Here is a 20,166-nt window from a genome sequence, read left to right on the forward strand (position 1 = left end):
GTGGCTCTGAGCTGGGGTAAGGTTGATTGTAGGGCCAGAACTTGCTAGAGCATTGCTGAGTGTGTGCTTGAGGATCCGTAGTGAAAACCCTTTTTGGAGGATCTGGATGTTGTGTATGTAGAGGTTGTCACGGATGAGGCCAAATTGGAATGGCCTGAATGTAGATTGGAGTCCACTGGGGATAATCCGGTTTCGCAGGCAGGTACTGAGAAAGGAGATGTGGCTGTAGTACCGGGTTTGTTTCAATATGTGAAGAAGAGTTTTAGGGCAGAGGAGATTACCAGAGGGTTGCAGTGGGAGAGAAATCCATTGAGGTCTTTCTGGAGGGAGGAGGATAACTTCTTCAAAGTGGGCATCCTTGGAAGAGGCTTCGCAGTGTGGTTATAACTCAGTTAGAGATAGTAAGAACTGCAGATGCTGGAGTCAGAGATAACACAATGTGGAGCTGGAGGAACACAGCAGGCCAGGCAGCATCAGAGGAGCAGAAAAGCTGCCATGGAGGAGGAGTTGGGGTGTGATGGAAGACCAGAGGTTGAGGTAGAAGAATCGTCTCTGAATGTTTGGGGGTAAGCAGAACAATTTTTCATGCAGTAACTGGGGGATGCATGGAGATTTTTTTTTTCCTTAAAAATGGTGTCCTAGGGATTCTGGCTCTTTCACTGCTTGGCAGTGATTACAGAAGCAATTATAATTGTCTAGAAACACAGCAGTAAATGGTGTCAGGAACAGCGATGTCAATAGAAAGGATGTGGGGATGAGATATGAGAATATGAGTCTAAAGATAATATCATCCAGTGTCGTTAGGTTTCATCTGTTTTCCAAGTTTCTATTGGGAATCTGATTACATCAATGTCAGTGTCCGACGTTTTATAATGAAAAAACCAGCTCAGCCATGCAGTGGAATCATGTGATGTGGAAGCATAATCATCACATTTTAATTTAAACAGTCTTATCGCTTCAACAGTCCAAATTAAAATGCAGGTGAATAAACAGGGAGCAGAACTGGCAAGGAATTAATAAGGAGGGGCAGGACGCAGTTTTTCTAAGCAAATCTTCTCTTCGAGTGTCAGAGGCAGAAGACTCAAGCAACCTCTTGTTGAGGTCTTTGGGAATGACAAAAAACTAGCGCTGCTTTGTGAATTGCTGTCTAGTCAGTCAACCAAGGTTTGATTAACAATAAGGCTGCTGAAGAAAGTGTGTCACATAGGTCTGAAGACATAACCAATGCCATAGAGAATCTCATTCTCAGATTTCAGTCTCCGCTTTCAGGTGGAAATACTTGGCTAGAAAGTGGAACTCGCGAGAAGTACTTCAGGCAAAGAGCAAAGATTCATTTAAAAGAAAGCTAAATAAAGACATGGAGGGGTAAGAAAATGATTCTTATAGAGTCACACCAACTTGTATAGATGGGTTGAGCAGACTGGTGTTGTACACACTACTATATTATACAATCCTAAACCAATTGAGGAGGTAAAGGTGGCTATCAGACTGTTTGCCTGGTGCCATTTGGATTAGCAGGCTTAGAGGTTGTGTTCAAAAACAGAAATCGATTAGAAACTGAACTGGGCCAGCGATATAAATACTATTGCTACAACAGGAAGTCAGCAGTTGAGAATGCGAAAGCCATTAACTCAACCCTCAACTCCTCAAATCCTCAACTCTTCAACTCCTCAAAGCCCACCATCTACAAGGCACAAGTCACACATGTGGTGGGATACTCCTCACTTGCCTGGATGACTGCAGCTCTGACTCTCAAGAAGCTCAAAACCATCCAGGACAAAGCAGCTTGTTTAACTGGCACCAAGTCCATAAACATACACTCCCTTCACCATTGAATATACTGAACACAAGACGCACTGCAGCAATTCCAGAGGCTGGTCGTGGCCCACATCAACTTGAGTCTCCCAGCCTGGCTCGATCTCCTGCAATTTGCCTACCGACGCAACAGGTCCACAGCGGACCTAGTCCTGCACTCATCCCTGGAACATCTGGACAACAAGGATACCTACATCAGACTCCTGCTCATCAACTACAGCTCCGCCTTCAACACCATTATCCCCTCCACACTGATTTCAAAACTCTGAGACCTAGGTCTTTGCTCTGCCCTCTGCAACTGAATCCTCAGCTTCCTGACCCATAGACTGCAGATAGTCGACTGCACCTCCTCCACGATAACACTCAGCACTTGAGACCCCAAAGATGCATTCTCAACCCCCTATTGTACTCCCCGTACACCCATGACTGTGTTGACAAATTCTGAACAAATGCTACCTACAAGTTTGCTGACAACACCACTGTGGTAGGACAGATATCAAACAACGAAGAGGCAAAATATAGAGAGGAGATAGAGGGCTTGGCGACATGGTGCAATGATAGTAACCCCTCTCTCAATGTCAGCAAAACAAAAGAAAGGATCATTGACTTCAGAAAGAAAGGAAGAGGACACACCCCCATCTACATCAACGGAGCTGAGGTTGAGAGGGTTGACAGTGTCAAGTTCCGAGGAGTGATGATAACCGACAATCTGTCCTGGATTTCCCACATATATGCGATGATCAAGAAGGCACAACAATGCCACTTCTTCCTCAGGCGGCTTGGGAAATTTGGCACATCCATAAGGTCCCTCACCACCTTCTAGAGATGTACCATTGAAAGCGTACTGTCCTGGTGCATAACAGCCTGGTACGGAAACAACTCTGCCCCAGACTATAAGAAACTACAGAAGGTGTTGTGCACAGCCCAGACCCTCACGGAAGCCAGCCTTCCATCCATGGACTTGTTGCTGCAGAAAGGCTGCCAACATCATCAAAAACCTATCCCAATCCTGCAACCACTTCCACCAGGCAGAAGTTACAGAAGCTTGAACACACGCACCTGCTGTTATTAGACTGATGAATGGACTCTCTAGCTTCAAATAACGCTGACCTTGTTAATGTTGATCTTGCTGAGCACACGTCCTGTACGTTGTAACCTGTATGCCTTACTTCATCCAAGATTTTTTTTCTCCCTATGATCTGTATGTACTTGCTTGCTATGATCTGCCTGTACTGCTCGCAGCCAAAGCTTTTCACTGTACTTGGGTACATGTGACAATAAATCAAACCAAATCAAATCAAATCAAATCAATTCACCAAGGCTCTTTCAACAACACCTTCCAAAATTCATGACTTACACCACAGAGAAGGACAAAGGTTTCAGATATATGGGAATAACACCAACTATAATTTTATGGGATGGAGACTGGATGGATACTAGGCAAAGTGGCACTGAGAAGATGATCAACCATGATAGGGAATGGTGAGGCAAGCTTGATGGACTGAATGGTTTACTCTTGTTCTTCTGTCTCCACATGCCCCTCCAAGCCACCCAGCATTCTTGCAACTATACCACTGTCCCTTCAGAATTCTGGGACTTCCTCCCTGACACCACTATCCATGTAGCCTGTAGCAGTTCAAGAAGGCAGCTCACCACCACTTTCTCAAGGGCAATTAGACATGGGAAACAAATGCTGGCCTAGCTGGCAATGCCCACATATATGCGAAAGAAAAGCTAAGACAGCAAGCTAAATGGTACATCCAGTTAAGTCTCCAAAGCACATAGCCCTCTTCTAGAATATCTTCTTGTGGAACATTAAATAATCCTTTGTAATAACTGGTTAGAATCAAAGCAGTCTCCCACCATCAGAAAAACAGTTTAAGACGCAGGACAACCTTCCTTGTTGAACTCTATGGAAGACTGAAAGTTAATGTTCTTCTTTTGGTGCATCGGTAATGCTGGAAAATCACTCAGGGATGAATATAATTCCAGCTTTAATTTCATTTTGTGTAAGTCCTTAAAAAATCAACTTCAGTTGAAAGCTTCTCCGTTATCATTAATCATATATTCGCAGCACGGAAAGATTTGATGGAGTGAAGTACGGGGCATAACATTATGGGGAGGGGGTGGTGTGGTTTGTGTATACTAGCTGGGGGAGGGGTGTGTGACATCTCAGTACATCCACCACCACAAATCCACACCCAGTCCCGAAACATGTAATATGCATCTCATTGTAAAACGGTGGTCGAGAAAGAAAGCAAAAGAAAAGAAAGACTTCCACTTATAAAGCACCTTTCACAATTTCATATCTCTCAGTAGTTTACAGCCAATGAAGTATTTTTTGGTGTGTCGGGACAGTGTTACTGTCGGAAACAAAGTAGCCAATTTGTGAACAAACCCTACAAACTGCAACGTGACAATGATTACTTCATCGGTTTTAGTGATGTTGTTTGGGGGATTCTAGAATGTTCTTCTTCGAAGCGTGCCTGTGTAACACTCAGGTACATTTCCAAGAGCTGATGGGAACTCAGCTTAATGTCCTGTCCAAAAGGCGGCATCTTCAACAGTCACAGCCAACCCTCAGTGTTGTACTAGACTGACAAATCACATCATCTGCTCAAGTTTCCAGAGGGCGTGGGCTTGAACTTTCTGATTAACAACGCACTACCAACTGAGTGATAGCCAACACAAAAAATGTTGTAATTCAATAAAATGATGAAATAATTTTTAGGGCACAATTATGTAGTTCTGCTTTCTTCTTGCATCTGCAAAATACGAGATGAGTAACCCAGCAGTCAGATCTCTATTACTAATCTTGAATGCATTAAAGTGATTGAGTTGCCTTCAGTTTATTTTAAGCATATCGCAGGCAACATGGTTCCCTTCCCTAAAGGACTTTAGTGAGTGAGATACGTGTTCATAACAGTTATCAGTAGTTCCTAATTATCATTAGACTAGATTATCCATTTTTAATTCTGGATTTATTAAAATAATTCAAATTTCACCATCTACCACAGTGGTGTTTGAGTTCCTTGCTCCCAGGGCATTAATTGGGGGCAAGGGTTCACTGGATTACTAGTCCAGTGACATAACTACTATGCCTTCCCTTCCCTAGCAGGATAGCTCCTGTCCACCTAAGCTTGGGTGAAAATATTTCACTGAGTGTAAGGCAGAATTTACTGGGTGGCACAGTGGCTCAGTGGTTAGCACTGCTGCCTCACAGCGCCAGGGACCTGGGTTTGATTCCACCCTGGGTTTCACTGGTGGCTGTCAGTGTGGAGTTTGCACATTCTCCTCATGTCTGTGTGAGTTTCTGTTGGTTTCCTCCCACAGTCCAAAAATGTGCAAGTCAGGTGGGTTAGCCATTGGAAATGCAAGGTTACAGGTCAGGGTGATGAAGGAGTGCTGGATCTGGGTGGGATGTTCTTTGCAGACTGAATAGGCCAAATGGTCTCTTTCCACACTGTAGGGATTATGGAACCTTGTTTAGCAAATAAGATTCATTCCCAAAGGTTACTTTCAAAAACACTTCACTGGAATTGATTTTAAGTGGGTGCAAATATTCTTAAGAAAGTTCGGAAAGAACTGTGGATCCTGGAAATCAGAATCCAAAACGTAAATTGCTGGAAAAAGTCAGCAGGTCTGGCAGCATCTGTAGAGAGAAAGCAGAGTTTATGTTTCAAGTCCAGTGACCCTTCTTCAGAACTTCTTCCAGCAATTTTGGTTTTTGTTTCTTAAGAAAGTACCAGGGCAGTTCTGCAAACTCATGTCTGTAGCTAGTATAGCACAGAAAATGCAGACTATTATGTCCGTAGAAGTCTGATAGAAGCTAATGAAACAGTAACTTTCAAAAGTCATATGCTCAAAAAGGAAAGAAAATTGAAGAATTCTGAGGAAAGATGCATGAAATGGGACTTCTTCAATGAGCTGACACAGACAGGAAAGGCTGAATGCTCCCCTTCTGAGCTGTAAGATTCGATTACTTTGTGGCTCTTAAAAATGATTCATACACAGAAATAAACCAGCATTTACTGCCCATTACAGAAAACTTCCCAGTGTTCTTGTCTGCAATCAGTTGGGATGGTTAATTCATAGAATCCCTACAGTGTGGAAACAGGCCCTTTGGCCCAACAAGTCCACACTGACCATCAGAGCATTCCTCCCAGACCCATCCCCCACCTAATCTATACATCCCTCAACACTATGGGCAATTTAGCATGGCCAATCCACTTAGCCTGCACATCTTTGGACTGTGGGAGGAAACCCACACAGACACAGGAAGAATGTGCAAACTCCACACAGACAGTCGCCCAAGGGCAGAATTGAACCTGGGTCCCTGGTGCTGTGAGGCAGCAGTGCTAACCACTGAGCCACTGTGCCACCCCAAATTCTCTCCATTAGGTTCAAATAGTGAGGATGGAATTGTCCTGTGATTAATTATGTTCAAGATTCAGTCACAGTTCTTGCTAAAGCAGCTATTAGGGTGGGTACTTACAATCGGGCTTGCATTGATGTAGTCCGAATTTGAATGACTCGATTCAACTTTCAATGTTATTCTGGAGTGATCATCTGTGGAAAGAAAAATTCAAATACATCAGAAGAAAGGAGGGATTATTACTATTATATAATTTCTACTCCCTTTCCTTGAATGTTCATCTTCATTTCTTCCTTTCTCACCAGCAGAGATTCGTCTGGAGGTCAGTTTGACAGGATCTGGCTATCTAAGGCCTGACTCAAAGCCAGTGTTTTCACATTTGTCTGGATAGTGGGTACTGTACCAAATGACCATGCCCAATTACATCCTCCCGTATGTATAGTAGATTTCACTGGGTCATAATCAGAAGTGTTAATCAGAGTTTGGTGTATTTGTTTTTAATAGCAGAACAGAGACATTGAGTCAATGTTTGTTTTGAACTATTTTGCATACTGTTTGAGTATCAAGACATTCCTGACTGTCACTTTTCATGCAATTACTTTTTTCTGCTCCCTTTTCTGCCCTATGTGACTCTAAACTCTAAACGTCTCATTCACTTGAGAGAGATGGTGAGGTTTTTTTTCAGCAAAATTCCAGTAATATCTTTTTAAGGAAGAAATTCTGCCATCCTTACCTGGTCTAGATGATGCAATGTGGTTGACTCTTAATTGTCCTCTGAAAGGATCTAACAAATTATTCAGGTCAATTAGAGATGGATAACTAATGCAAATAATGCCCACATTTTGTGAAAGAATTAAAAAAGGGGCATTGTCAAATTGGTGGGCTCTGGCTATTGGAGTGACACAAGGATCCGTGCTGAGGTCTCAGCTCTTCATATATTTATCTTCATTTCTTAGTTGAAGAAATTATGAGTGTGTATCTAAGTTTGCAGACAAAGCTGGGTGGGAATGTAAGCTGTAAGGAAGACACAAAGAGACGAGCGAGAAATATTGACAGGTTAAGTCAATGGGAAAAATAGTTAACTATACATAACGTGAGAAAGTGTGAGATTGTGCATTTTGGTTTTATGAGTAGAAAAGTAGGACTGTTTTTTAAAGGCATGGAATTTGGAAATGTTGATGTCAAGAGGATTTTGCATCTGTTTATACAAGGAACACATCACATTAGCGCATGGGTACAGTAAGCAATCAGGAAGGAACATGGCATGTTGACCTTTTTTTGCAAGCTGATTGAAATACTAAGTCTTGTTAAGTATCTACAGGACTTTGATGAGACCACACCTGGAATGCTACGTGCAGTTGGGTCTCCATATTTAGGGAAGGATATATACACACAAATATATGAATGTGAACCATGAGTAGACCAATCAGTTCTTTGAGCTTCATGGTTAACCTGATCATTCCACATTCCTGTCTATTGCCAATAACTTTTCCTCCCCTTGCTTACCAAGAATCTATCTACTTCTCCCCGAAAAATATTCAAAGACTAATTCCAAGTTTCTTAAGAAACTGAGTTCCAAAGATGGGCAATCCTGTGTGAGAAATAAATTCTCTTCATCTCTGTCTTAAATGTGTGACCACTTTTGTTTAAACAGTGACTCCTAGTTCTAGATTTCTCCCACAAGAAAAAAAAACATTCTTTCTACTTGTACACTGTCAAGACTGCCCAAGACTTAATATGTTTCAACAAAGTTGCCTTTTGTTCTTCTAAACTGTAGCAGATGCAAGCCAGTGTGTCCAACTTTGGCTCATAACCCTTTCATTTGAGATGTTAGCATAGTAAGCCTTTTTTGAACCACCTCCAAAAGCATTTACATCTTTTCTTAAAGAAGAAGAGCCATTCTGTACAGAGTACTCTAGATGTGGTCTCACCATTACTCTGTTTAACTAGAGCATAACCTCCCTACTTTTGAATTCAATTCTCCTTGCCATAAATGATAACATTCCCTTCCCTTTCTTAACTACTTGTATTGGAGGCAGTGCAGAGAGGGTTCACCAGATTGGTGGCTGGGATGAGAAGGCTGTCCTCTGATGAAGGCTGACTGAAGGGTACAAGATTTGGAAAGGGTGCACAGGACAGATTCTGAGCAATAGCTTCCCCTGGCTTAGGAATCTAGGGCATGTGGACCAGTCTCAGAATAAAGGTCTTTTCATTTATGGCTAAAACGAGAAGAAATTTCTTCACTCAAAGGCTTCTGAATCTCTGGAATTCTTGACCCCATCACTGCGTACAAGTAAGGTTGGGATTGACATATCTTTGGCCTCTTGGGGAATCAAGGCATTTGGGAACAATACAGGAAGGTGAAGCTAAAGCTGATGATGAGTGACAATCACATTGTAGTGTGCAGACTCAATGCGCGCTATGGCCTGCTCTTGTTCCTATTTCCTACATATCTTAAACAGTTGAGGCTCAGTTTAGTTTGTATATGACCAACTGGTAATGGGATGCTAAATAGAATCAAAAAGACTCACAGTATCCTTGCTGGCTTGTTGTCAATGATGTGGTTGCTGCCACTTTGGAAAGGTCATAAGACTAGGCACCTGAAGCACATGCTTAAACCTCAACTGCCATCTTCGATTGGAAATAGACTAAGAGTGTACACTGTTTATATTCAAACCAACTCCATAGGGGAATGTGGGGAGACACGGAAGAGGTCCAGTTGAGGTGTGTTTGACATTATTCCCGAGTGGCTAGCTGGAGTATACCTTGTGACATCACCAAAATCATTGTTGTTGCTGCCTTACAAATTCCCCCACCGGGTTATTTCTTTCATCAGTGCCTCTCCTCCATCTTGGATGCACCACTCATCCCCAAACTATGCCATTAAAACCCTCAATCCATGAATCCATCACTTAACTTTCTACCAGTCGGAATGACCAATATATTTCAGAGGGACTGCCTCGGGGTGTCTTCCGTGACAACAAACTCGTGGCTCGCAATTAATGCCGATTCTTTACTTTCAATGCAGGAATCCAGGCTCTCTGTGGAGAAATGATCATGGTGGCATAATGTGACCCTGATACCACTAACCCGGGAACCTTGGGCTGAAGGCATTGGCAAACTGTGCAAGCCTCTGTGTTGAACAGAGTGAGCCCAACTCTTGACCATAAGCGATCTGAACAATTTGTGCACTGCACTGGATGACATGTAATTTTATTTAATATTGATGTAAATGAGTTAGTTCCTTTCAATTTACTTGGACAAACTGCAGCTGCTTCACTTCCCAAGTAATCATGGACACCACAATCTCAGGCAGAAGAGAGGAGCTTTACTGCTCTTGGCTGTGGAAGTGGAGTAAAGAAGAATTCCAGTGACTGAAACAACGTTGATTAAATGCAGTGTTAATTGATTGCAAGGAATGCCATGTTAATAACATATCAGTTTAAAGAGTTTGTTTCATACTAAAACAATACTGGGACATTCAATTGCAAAACATAGAGAAAAGAATGACCAGTTGGAAAATAGTGTTGCTACTCTTTACTGATATGCATAGGCCTCCTGGTATGCACAGAATAACTGCTTCCTTATTGCAAATGTGCTATGTGTAAAACATTAATACCATCACTTCCAAGAAGTATAGATTTGACTCTAGACTTCAATGAGAAATTGCATTTGAAAGAAAATCTCTTTGGAGCCTTTCCTCCTCTTCAGAATGGTCTTAATGTTTAAGTTAATTTATTTTAAATGCAACTTAAGAATTGAGAGTGGAGAGGCAATTATTCCAGGGAATGATGGCACTCAAATGAGGGAGTACTGTATTGTTGTAGCGCCTATTTTTAGGATGTGACATTGACCTGAGGCCCTGTCTGAGCTCTCAGGTAGATGTAAAAGATCCCACTGCACTAAAGAAAGGACAGCACTAAGTTCTCTCCAGTAGCTAGACCAATGTTTATCCACTAACCACCATCACTAAAAGCAGATTATCTGGTCATTGCAATGTTGCTATTTGTAAACTTTTGCTATATACAAGTTGGCTGCTGCATTTCCTATATTCCAGCAGTCAGCACACTTCAAAAGTACTTAATTCTCTGTAAGGTGCTTTGGGAAGTCCTAAGGACATGAAAGATGCTATAAGTGAGCAACACTATTTTTTTAAACACAGTTCTGAGGAAGGGTCACCGGACCCAAAACGTTAACTCTGTTTTCTCCTTCACAGATGCTGCCAGACTTGCTGAACTTTTCCAGAAACTTTGTTTTTGTTTCTGATTTACAGCATCCGCAGTCTTTCGGTTTTTACTCTTTTTTTGAAACTGTTCCCATGTTGCACCTCATTACTGTTGCACTATGTTAGATGTAATAATGCTCCATGAAATGTCATATGATCTCCTGTGGAGGCACCAAGTGGAGGACAGGCACATTCCTAAGGGGAAATGGTGAAGCAATTATTCCATGCCAGGGACACCTCCCAGCAGATAACTACAAAGTCTCTCTGGCATTGGCCTCAGGGTTGGTTTGCTGTCTGCCTTCTAATCCAGCTAACACTAATTACTGTAAGGAAACTCAGGGGGGGGTGCCTGAAGACAGGAAATGACATTAAATGAATTCATGGGATTTCATTTTTAACAATCAGTTAAAGCCCAGAAATGAACATAAAAGTATGTGAATTGAGAATAGGCCATTCGGGCCATCGTGCCTGTTCTACCATGCAGGGCTGATCTGATCATGGCCTCAATTTACCTGTCTGCCCCCAATAACTTTTGATTTCCTTGTTAGTCAAGAATCTATCTGTTTGTCTCCACCGCTTTCTGGGGAAGAGAATTCGGCAGACTAATAACCTTCTGACAGAACAATTACTTTTTATTTCTGTCTTATATGGGAGGCCACTTAAACATTTCATTAAGATCATCTCTCAATATTCTGTGTGCCAATACATCCAGGTTCAGCCTTCCCTACCTTTTGTCATAAGATAACCCCTCATCCCAGGTATCAGTTGTGTGAACCTTCTCTAAACTACTTCTAACACATTTACATCCTTTCTTAAATACCCAGTCCAACTTATGTCCTCTTCACAACTCTCTTTACAACTGACTTCACTATCTAACTTTTGTCATCAGCAAATTTAGCAGCCAGGCATTTGGTCCCTTCATATAAGTCTTTCAGTTAAATTGTATATAGTTGTGGCAGCAGCACTGATCCCTCATCACATCATGTCAAGCGAAAAATGATTCATTTATGCCTACCCTCTATTTCCTATCAGCTACATAGTCGTTGATCCATGCAACATGTCACCCCCTACGTCATTTGTACAACTTTGATGTGGCATCTTATTAAATGCATTTTGCAAATCGAAATACAGCAAATCCATGGTTTCCCTTTTACCAATGTTACTTCCTCAAAGAACTCGCCTAAATTAGTCAAGCATGATTTCCCTTTCATAAAGGTTGACTCTGCCAGACTACAATAGATTTTCTTACATACCTGCTAAATCCTCCTTGATGATAGATTCCAGCATTTTCCCTATGACAGATGTTAAGCTCTCAGCAGTTTCCTGCCCTCTGACTCCCTCCTTTCTTGAAACAGTGGTTACATTTGCTTTTTCTAATCCCTTGGAATCTTTCCAGAATCTGAAAAACTTTGGCAAATTAAAACCAATGCATCGGCTATCCCAGCGGTCACTTCTTTTAAGACCCTAGGGTGACGTCCTTCAGGACCTGGGGGGATGTCAGCTTTTAGTTCAAGCAGTTTTCTCCGTATACTTTCCCTGGTGATTGTAATTGCGATGTTTTTCCCTCCCTTTCAATCCCTAATGCATAATTATTTCTGGGTTAAAAACCAAAAGAACCATGGATGCAGTTTCTGGGTTATTTGTACCCACTATAGTGACGACAGTGCAAAAAATTTGTTCAATTCAAATTATCTTAGATTAGAATATGCAGAATCCAGATGAGTGGGGATAAGAAATAACAAAGTGAAGGAAACACTGGTGGGAGTAGTCTACATGCCCCTAACAGTAGCTATACTGTAGGACAGAGAAAAGAAAGTGAGGACATGTAACAAAGGCAGTACATTAATCATGGATGATTTAATCTTCATGGAGATCGGGAAAATCAAATTATCAGACATAACCACGAAAAGAAATTATAGGGTACATTCAGGTCAATTTCCCAGAACAATAAGTTGTGGATCTAACCAGGGATCTGGTAATTGGTGATGAGGCAAATGTAACACATTAGCCAACAGGAAATAGTGACCACAACATGGTAGAATTTGGTATTCAGTTTGAGAGTGGGAAATTTGTGTTGGAAAGAACTGTGCAAAACTTAAATACAGGCAATTATAAAGGAATGAGGGGTGGGTTGGCTGGAGTGGACAGGGAAAAGAAATTAGCAAATAAGATAGTTGATTAACAATGACAGATATTTAAGAAAATAGTACTCACAACAAACATATACTCCAATGAGGAAGAAGGATTTCAGGAAGGAGATAAATTGACTATGGTTAACCAAAGAAGTTAAGGATGGTATCAAATTGAAAGCAACAAATCATACCATGTGGCAAAAGTTAGTAGTTAACCAGAGGATTGTGAAAAATTTGAAAGCCAACAAAAGATGATCAAAAAAAAGGGAGAGCATAAAGTGAGGCTTAGCAAGTAAAATAAACAAGCAAGTAATATAAAAATGGACACTAAGAGCTTTATTCAATATATAAAAAGGAAGAGAGAGGCCAATGTGAACATAGGCCTCTTAGATAATGAGGCTGGGAACTAATAATGAGGAACCAGGAAATGGCAGAAGATTTGAATAAATACTTTGCATCAGTCTTCAAGGTAGAGGACTTTAATAGCATTCCAAAAATACTAAACTGAGTGGAAAAAGTGAGGGGGGATTGGAAATAAACATAATAACTAACACTAGAGGATATACATTAGAGAAACTATCAAGGCTAAAGTCCCCTGGATCTCATGGGTTGCATCCTTGGAAATTAAAGACAGTGGCTACGATCTAGTGAATAATCTTCCAAGAATCCCTAGATTCTGGACAGGTCCCAGGTGATTAGAAAACCTCCAATATAATACAAATATTCCAAGAGGGAGGCAGAGAAGAAACAGGTAACTGTAGGCCAGTTAGATTAACATTGGGAAAATGTTAGAGTCTATTATAAAGAATGTAATAGCAGAGCATTTAGAGATACATAACATAATCAAATGAAGTATGGCTTCATGAAGATGAAATCATTCCTGACAAGTTCTTCACAGCTCTTTGAGGAGGTAACAAGCAAGGTAGATAAAGGGGAACTAGTAGCTGTGATACACTTGGATTTCCAAAAAATTTAACACCATACCATATATGAGAGTACATGGTGTTGGGGTGGTACGGATACAGGATTTGCTAACAGATAGAAGGTAGACAGTTGGAATAAAAATGGCAACAAGTAAGAAGTGGAATGCCACAGGAATCAGAGATAAATTAATGACTCAAATGAGGAAAATGTATGTCCTAAAGCCAATTTATGGATGACACAAAAATAGATGGGAAGGCTAGCAGTGAGGATAACATTAAGAGTCCACAGAGAGATTGAGGCTAAGTGAGTGTGCAAAAACTTAGCAGATGGAATATAATGTGGGAAAATCTGTGGTTATGCACTTTGGCAGGAAGAACAGAGGAAATTTCTAACAATTACATCAAGAATAATTGCAGAAATATGCAGCACGGGGAGATTTTGAGGTCCTTGTGCATAAATTGCAAAAAACTAGTACCTAAGTTCAGCAGCTAATATGGAAGGCAAATGGAATGTTGGCCTTCATTACAAAGGGAATGGAGTTTAAAAGTAGGGAAGCTTGCTAGAACTATATAAAGCACGAGTCAAACAACACCTAGAATATTTTGAACAGTTTTGGTGTTCTTTACCAAGGAGAGATATAAGGAAAGTCAGTTGAGAAAGTTCACTAAATTAATTATGAGTATCAATGGCCTGTCTTATAAGGAAAAGTTAAATAGGTTGTGCCTGTACACATTGGAATTTAGAAGAATGATAGGTGACTTTCTTGAAATATACAAGATGCCTAGTGGGCTGTAAGGATAGATGTGGAGAGGTTGTTTCCCCTTCTGGGATAATCTAGGAATGAGGGTTTAATCTCAGAATTAGGGGTCATGCATTTAAGAAAGATGAGGAGGCATTATTTCTCTCAGAGAGTAGTGAATCTGTGGAATTCTTGACCACATAGGGCTGTCAAGGTTGAGTCAATCAGTATATGCAAAGCTGAGACAGACAGATTTTTAATCAATAGGTGAATCAAAGGTTGTAGGGGAAAGGAAGTAAAGTGGAGTTGAGGGTTATCAAATCAGCCATGATCTCATTCAATGGTGGAGCAGACTGAATGGGCTGAATGGCCTACTTCTGCCCCGATAGCATCAGATGCAATGTATGAAGATCTTCAATGTTAGAACATTTTAACATTTACATCATACAATCATTGTGTATGATCAACAAGGTCTTCATGGTTGGATTAAGATGCTTGGGATCCACGGTCATTTGGTTGCGTGGATTCAGAATTGGCTTGCCCATAGAAGACAGAGGGTATTGGTGGAAGGGTGTTTTATCAGGTTGGAGGTCCTTGACTAGTGATGTTCCATAGGGATCCATACTGGGACCTCTGCTGTTTGTGATATATATAAATGACTTGGATGGAAATGTAGCTGGGTGGGTTAGTAAGTTTGCAGATGATACAAAGATCAGTGGAGTTGTCGATAGTGTAGAAGGTTGTCAAAGGATACAGTGGGCTGTAAATCAGTTGCAGATATGGGTGGAGAAATGGCAGATGGAGTTTAATCTGGGTAAATGTGAGGTGCTGCACTTTGGGAGATCAAATGTTAAGGAAAAGTGTACAGTTAACAGCAGGACCCTGAGCAGCATCGATGTACAGAAGGATCTTGGGGTTCAAGTCCATGCTCCCTGAAAGCAGCCACACAAGTAGATAGGATGGCAAAGAAGGTGAATGGCATGCTTGCCTTCATTGGTCAGGGATTGAGTACAAGCATCAAGATGTCATGTTGCAGCTTCATAAGACTTTGGTTAGGCCACATTTAGAACATTATGTTCAATTCTGGTCACCACATTACAGGAAGGATGTGATGACTTTGGAGAGGGTGCAAAGAGGTTTACAAGGATGCTGCCTGGATTAGAGGGTATGAGCTATAAGGAGAGGCTAGAAGCACTCAGGTTGTTTTCTCTGGAGTGGCACAGGCTGAGGGGAGACTTAAAAGAAGTCTATAAAATTATGAGATGCATAGTTAGGGTTGACAGTCTGAATCATTTTTCCAGAGTTGAATACTAGGGGGCATGCACTTAAAGTGAGAGGGGGCAAGTTCAAAGGAGATGTGAGGGGCAAGTCTTTTAAAGAGATAGTGGTAGGAGTCTGGAATGCACTGCCAGGGGTAGTGGTGGAGGCAGATATGATGGGGGCATTTAAGGGAATTTCAGGAAGGCACATGAATATGCAAGGAATGAAGGGATATGGACCAAAGACAGGCAGAAGGGATTAGTTTCATTTGGTGTCATGTTTGGCACAACATTGTGGGCTGAAGGGCCCGTTCCTGTAACGTACAATTCTATGTTCAATGTTCTATGTCCTAATGTTCTTTTACATGCAGATAGAAGTAAAAGAACATGGCAGACACAATGCAAAGGAACTAAGAAGCGAGAATGGTAGAGAAAGGCAAAAGGGAAGGTCTTGAAGCTTTTCAATGTAGTGAACTGGATATTAGAGGGAAGTAGAAAGGGTGTGCTAAAAAAAACAGAAGAGTGATGTTTAATATAAGCGATAACAAGGTGTAGAGCTGGATGAACAGACCTGAAATGTCAGCTTTCCTGCTCCCCTGATGCTGTTTGGTCTGCTGTGTTCATCCAGCTCTACACCTTGTTATCTCAGATTCTCCAGCATCAGCAGTTCCTACTATCTCTGTTTAATAAAAGGCATGTTTTGTAACTCTGTGATACTTTGCAATGCTTGGAACAATTATTCAAGGAAACTTTCCTGTGTTTGCTCATTATCATGTCCTTTATCTTCTGTGTTTACAAATTTAGCTACTAATATTCAAAAAAATAAATCTTCCTGCCACTATGTTACGTTAGGATGAAAGAGATGAACGTACATGGCACGACCAGCTGAGATCTGTTCTTCTTTTCATTCTCCTCCCTCTCTGCAATGCTGCTGGTGTTTGGTTCAGCCTGGTAGGCAGCCAGCGCTTCCCATTCTTTCTCCAGTCGGTTCTTGTTCCTCAGATGGTCCTCCATATAAGACTAAAATACAGTAGAGAATGCAAACATGAAACTTCAAGCACTATTCCATCAGTTTCAATGCATCACAGTTATACTGTAAAACACATTTGAGATGAATGAACATTGGCACCACACAACATCTATACAATTTATTTCCCAACATTTTTCATAATTTGTGTGGGATTTTTCCCAGCTGCAGTGAAGTTCTGCAGGACTTATTGAAAAAAGTTGGTGTTTTTCTATTGGATCCAGCAGGATTTATTCTAAAACACACTGCCTTAAATTTTATCATGGAGTGTTTTGTGTGAGAGCTTAACATGACAGCCTTGAATTTCTCTCTTTGCAATTCCAGCCTCAGTATTCATCTAAAAAATTTTCCATTGGATTCAAGAAGATTTTCTTTTCCCCAAAGTTCATGGGATTCACTGACATTTACTTTGAAAAGCCTACATGTGACAAAGGATAAGATTTTTTTCACTTCAATTTTATTTTGGTGTTGGTTCTTTCCTGTGTGCAATGTTAACCTACTTTCTGTCATAAAGGAAGCTCATTCTGATGCAAGTGTCACTAAGTCAGTGGTTCTGGTTTGATTGGCTTCCAGCAAAGACAACAAGTCATTCAATTCAATACAAAGTCTCTGAGTTGTTCAAATATATTTTTTTGATGAAAATCTTTCTTGAACTCAAACGACAGCTTTTCAGAATACTGAATCCCTGTCATTAATTTGAATGGAAATTATCGCTCAGTCTTTTTGGGTCAAAATTCTGGAACTTCCTCCAGACCAAATGGCATTGTGGGTCTATCTACAGCACATGGACTACAGCGGTTCAAGGAGGCAGCTCACCACCACCTTCTAAAAGGCAACTCAGATCAAGCAATAAATGCTGGCCTAGCCAGTGATGCCCAGATCCCATAAGAGAATGAATAAAAAAAACCTGTTGAAGATACATAGTCAAGCTGGATAATTCCTGAAGATGGTAGGTGCAATAAAAGAAAAGCCTGTTGATAAATATACTGCATGTAACATAGGATTGACAGTAGTTGCAAATCAAAACTTTCTATCACACAAAGAACTAATAAAGTTTGAAACTGTAAAAATATATGTTTTTTCACATTTTTTTTTACTTGTTGTTTCACTGCCTATAATAAAGTTGATTCTGAGGTTGTTTTTCTACCATAACAGAAAAGCCTTGGAACAAACACAGTAGAGGTTGTACAGGATGTTGGTGAAGCCTCTTCTGGAGTTCTGTGTCCAGTTCTGGTTGCCTAGTTATAGGAAGGATATTATTAAGCTGAAGAGGGTTCAGAAAAGATTTACCAGGATGTTGCCAGGAATGGAAGGTGTGAGTTACAAGGTGAGGCTGGAACAGGCTGGGACATTTTTCACTGGAGCGTAAGAGGTTGAAGCGTGACTTTATAGCGGTTTATAAAATCATGAGAGGCATAGATAAGGTGAATGGCAAGCATCTTTTCCTTGGGGTGAGAGATTTCAAGAACTGGGGGCATATTTTGAAGGTGAGAGGAAGAAGATATGCAGGGCAACAGAGTGGTTCATGTGTTGAAGAAGAAGTGGTGGATGCCAGTACAGTTTCAACATTTAAAAGACATTTAGGTAAGTACATAGATAATAAATGTTTGAAGGGATACGGGCCAAGTGCAGGCAGGTGGGACTAGTTTAGTTTGGGAATATGGTTGGCAAGGACTGGTTGGACCAAAGGGTCTGTTTCTGTGCTGTATGACTCTATGACTCTATTCCCAGTGTGTTGCATGAACGTAACTTATGTATTTGAGCATATGTGATACACTGTCAGAAATATGAGAAGCTTGGACTCTCCCACATGACAACGAAATGAAACATAGAAACAAAAATATCTGGAGTTAAAAAAAATCCACAAACGTTTCTGTAAAATTTGCTTCAATTGTAAATGACTTTCTGGAGGAAATGTGTAGATTTATGCCAGTGAATTTGTGAACAAGGTTTTTTTTCTCTCTTAAAGGGTGGTTCAAATGTGGAATTCCCTTCCCCAGGCAAGCAGTAGAGGCTGGGCTTTTAAATTTGTTAAAGTTAGATAGACTTTTGTCAGAAAAGAGAGTCTATGGTAATGGGGCGTAGACAGGAAAGTGGAGCTGAGAACACAAACAGATCAACCACAACGTTATTGATTAGTGGAGCAGGCTCAAAGGGACAAATGGCCCACTGACGCTCTAATAGGACCAAATTATTGCAGATGCTGGAATCTGTACTGAAAGCAACAAATGCTGGAGATCATAGCAGGTCAGATAGCATCCATGGAGAGAGAGCAAGCTAACATTTCGAATCTGGATAACTCTTTTTCACCTCATGAAGAGCCATCTAGACTCAAAACATTAGCTTGCTCTCTCTCTATGGATGCTGCCTGACCTGCTGTGATCTCCAGCATTTGTTGTTTTCAGTACTGTTGCTCTAATGTTCTTTTGTTCATAAAGGTGGTCCTTTTCCTGATAAGACTGCAGTGTATATATATAGCAATCCCATGTGAAGTTCTGTCATGTTTCATGGACTATGTTGAAAGTCTTTATTTAGTCCTTCAGTAGATCCGAAAGGCTGTTTCTGGGCTTCGTGTTAATGTTTCCCTTCAATTAGAGAGGTGACGGCCCAGTGGTCTAATTCCTTGACTATTAATCCAGAAACTCAGCAAATGTTCTGGGGAGACGTGTTCGAATTCTGCCACAGCAGATGGTGGAGTTTGAATTCGATAGATCTCTGGAATTAAGAATCTAATGATAACTATGAAACTGTTGTCGATTGTCAGGGGCAGATCCATCTGGTTTACTGATATCCTTCAGGGAAGGAAACTGCCATCCTTACTTGGTCTGGCCTACATGTGACTCCAGACCCACAGCAATGTAGTTGACAATTAACTGCCCACTGGGCAATTAGGGATGTGTAATAAATGCTGGCCTAGCTAGTGATGCCCACATCCTGCGAAGGAATAATTAAAGTTAGTTTGTTTAGCTTTTCTTGGCAAACATGCATCTGGCTTTGACATGCTGTCCTGCCCAATTTACTTGAGCTCCTTCAGCAGAGCGTGGAAACTAAGTGTGTTGATCAGGGAGAGCATTTTCGTATTTGGAGCTTTGTCTTGCCAACTGAACTTGAGTAGTTTGCACAAACAGGGCGTGTGAAAGTGGTGAGGCCTTTTTGTATGCCTGAGGTAAATCTTCCACATCTCACAGAGTGCAAGAGAGTATAAAGGATTCTATAAATTTCCACATTTGTTGAAAGTCTCATTACTCTTCACTCCCAGACTGTTTATTGTAAGTTTTCAAAGGCAACACTGGCCTTACTTATTCTGGGACCGACTGTCACTAAGTGAACCACTCTGGACAGAGGACAGCTCAGGTAAGCAAATCTACTTCAGGCCTTTGACCATTGAACATGGCAGGTGTCTTCACAAACTGCTTTTAATGGACAGCTGGGTACTGTCTTTTTGGTGTTGATAGTGAGACCTAAGTTATCATTTGCAGAGGGAAATATTCCATGCTATTCTCCATTTCTTGTACTGAGCAAGCATTTAGAGCAAGGTCACTGGCAAAAAGAAAGATATGAAACATAACGTCGTTCACTTTGACCTTAGCTTCTAATCACCGCAAGTTGAAGATGTTCATTTTTGTGATATCTAATGTACACATTTCAGTAACACAGAATACTTCAGAAA

The 20,166-nt window shown here is 41.0% G+C and overlaps 1 protein-coding gene across 1 annotated transcript in view; it reads right to left on the minus strand.

The window, feature by feature from the left end:
- The window catches only part of ptprn2 (protein tyrosine phosphatase receptor type N2), a 684,474-nt gene that overhangs the window by 48,156 nt on the left and 616,152 nt on the right, over window positions 1-20,166 (minus strand). Inside the window, exons 12-13 of the mRNA XM_048606124.1 lie at window positions 16,342-16,489; window positions 6,311-6,384 (exon numbers count right to left, since the gene is read on the minus strand). Coding sequence (XP_048462081.1) covers window positions 6,311-6,384; window positions 16,342-16,489 — 222 coding nt within the window. The remainder of the gene's footprint in view (window positions 1-6,310; window positions 6,385-16,341; window positions 16,490-20,166) is intronic.

This window comes from Rhincodon typus, chromosome 2 (assembly GCF_021869965.1).
Source record: "Rhincodon typus isolate 14 chromosome 2, sRhiTyp1.1, whole genome shotgun sequence".
Taxonomy (NCBI): domain Eukaryota; kingdom Metazoa; phylum Chordata; class Chondrichthyes; order Orectolobiformes; family Rhincodontidae; genus Rhincodon; species Rhincodon typus.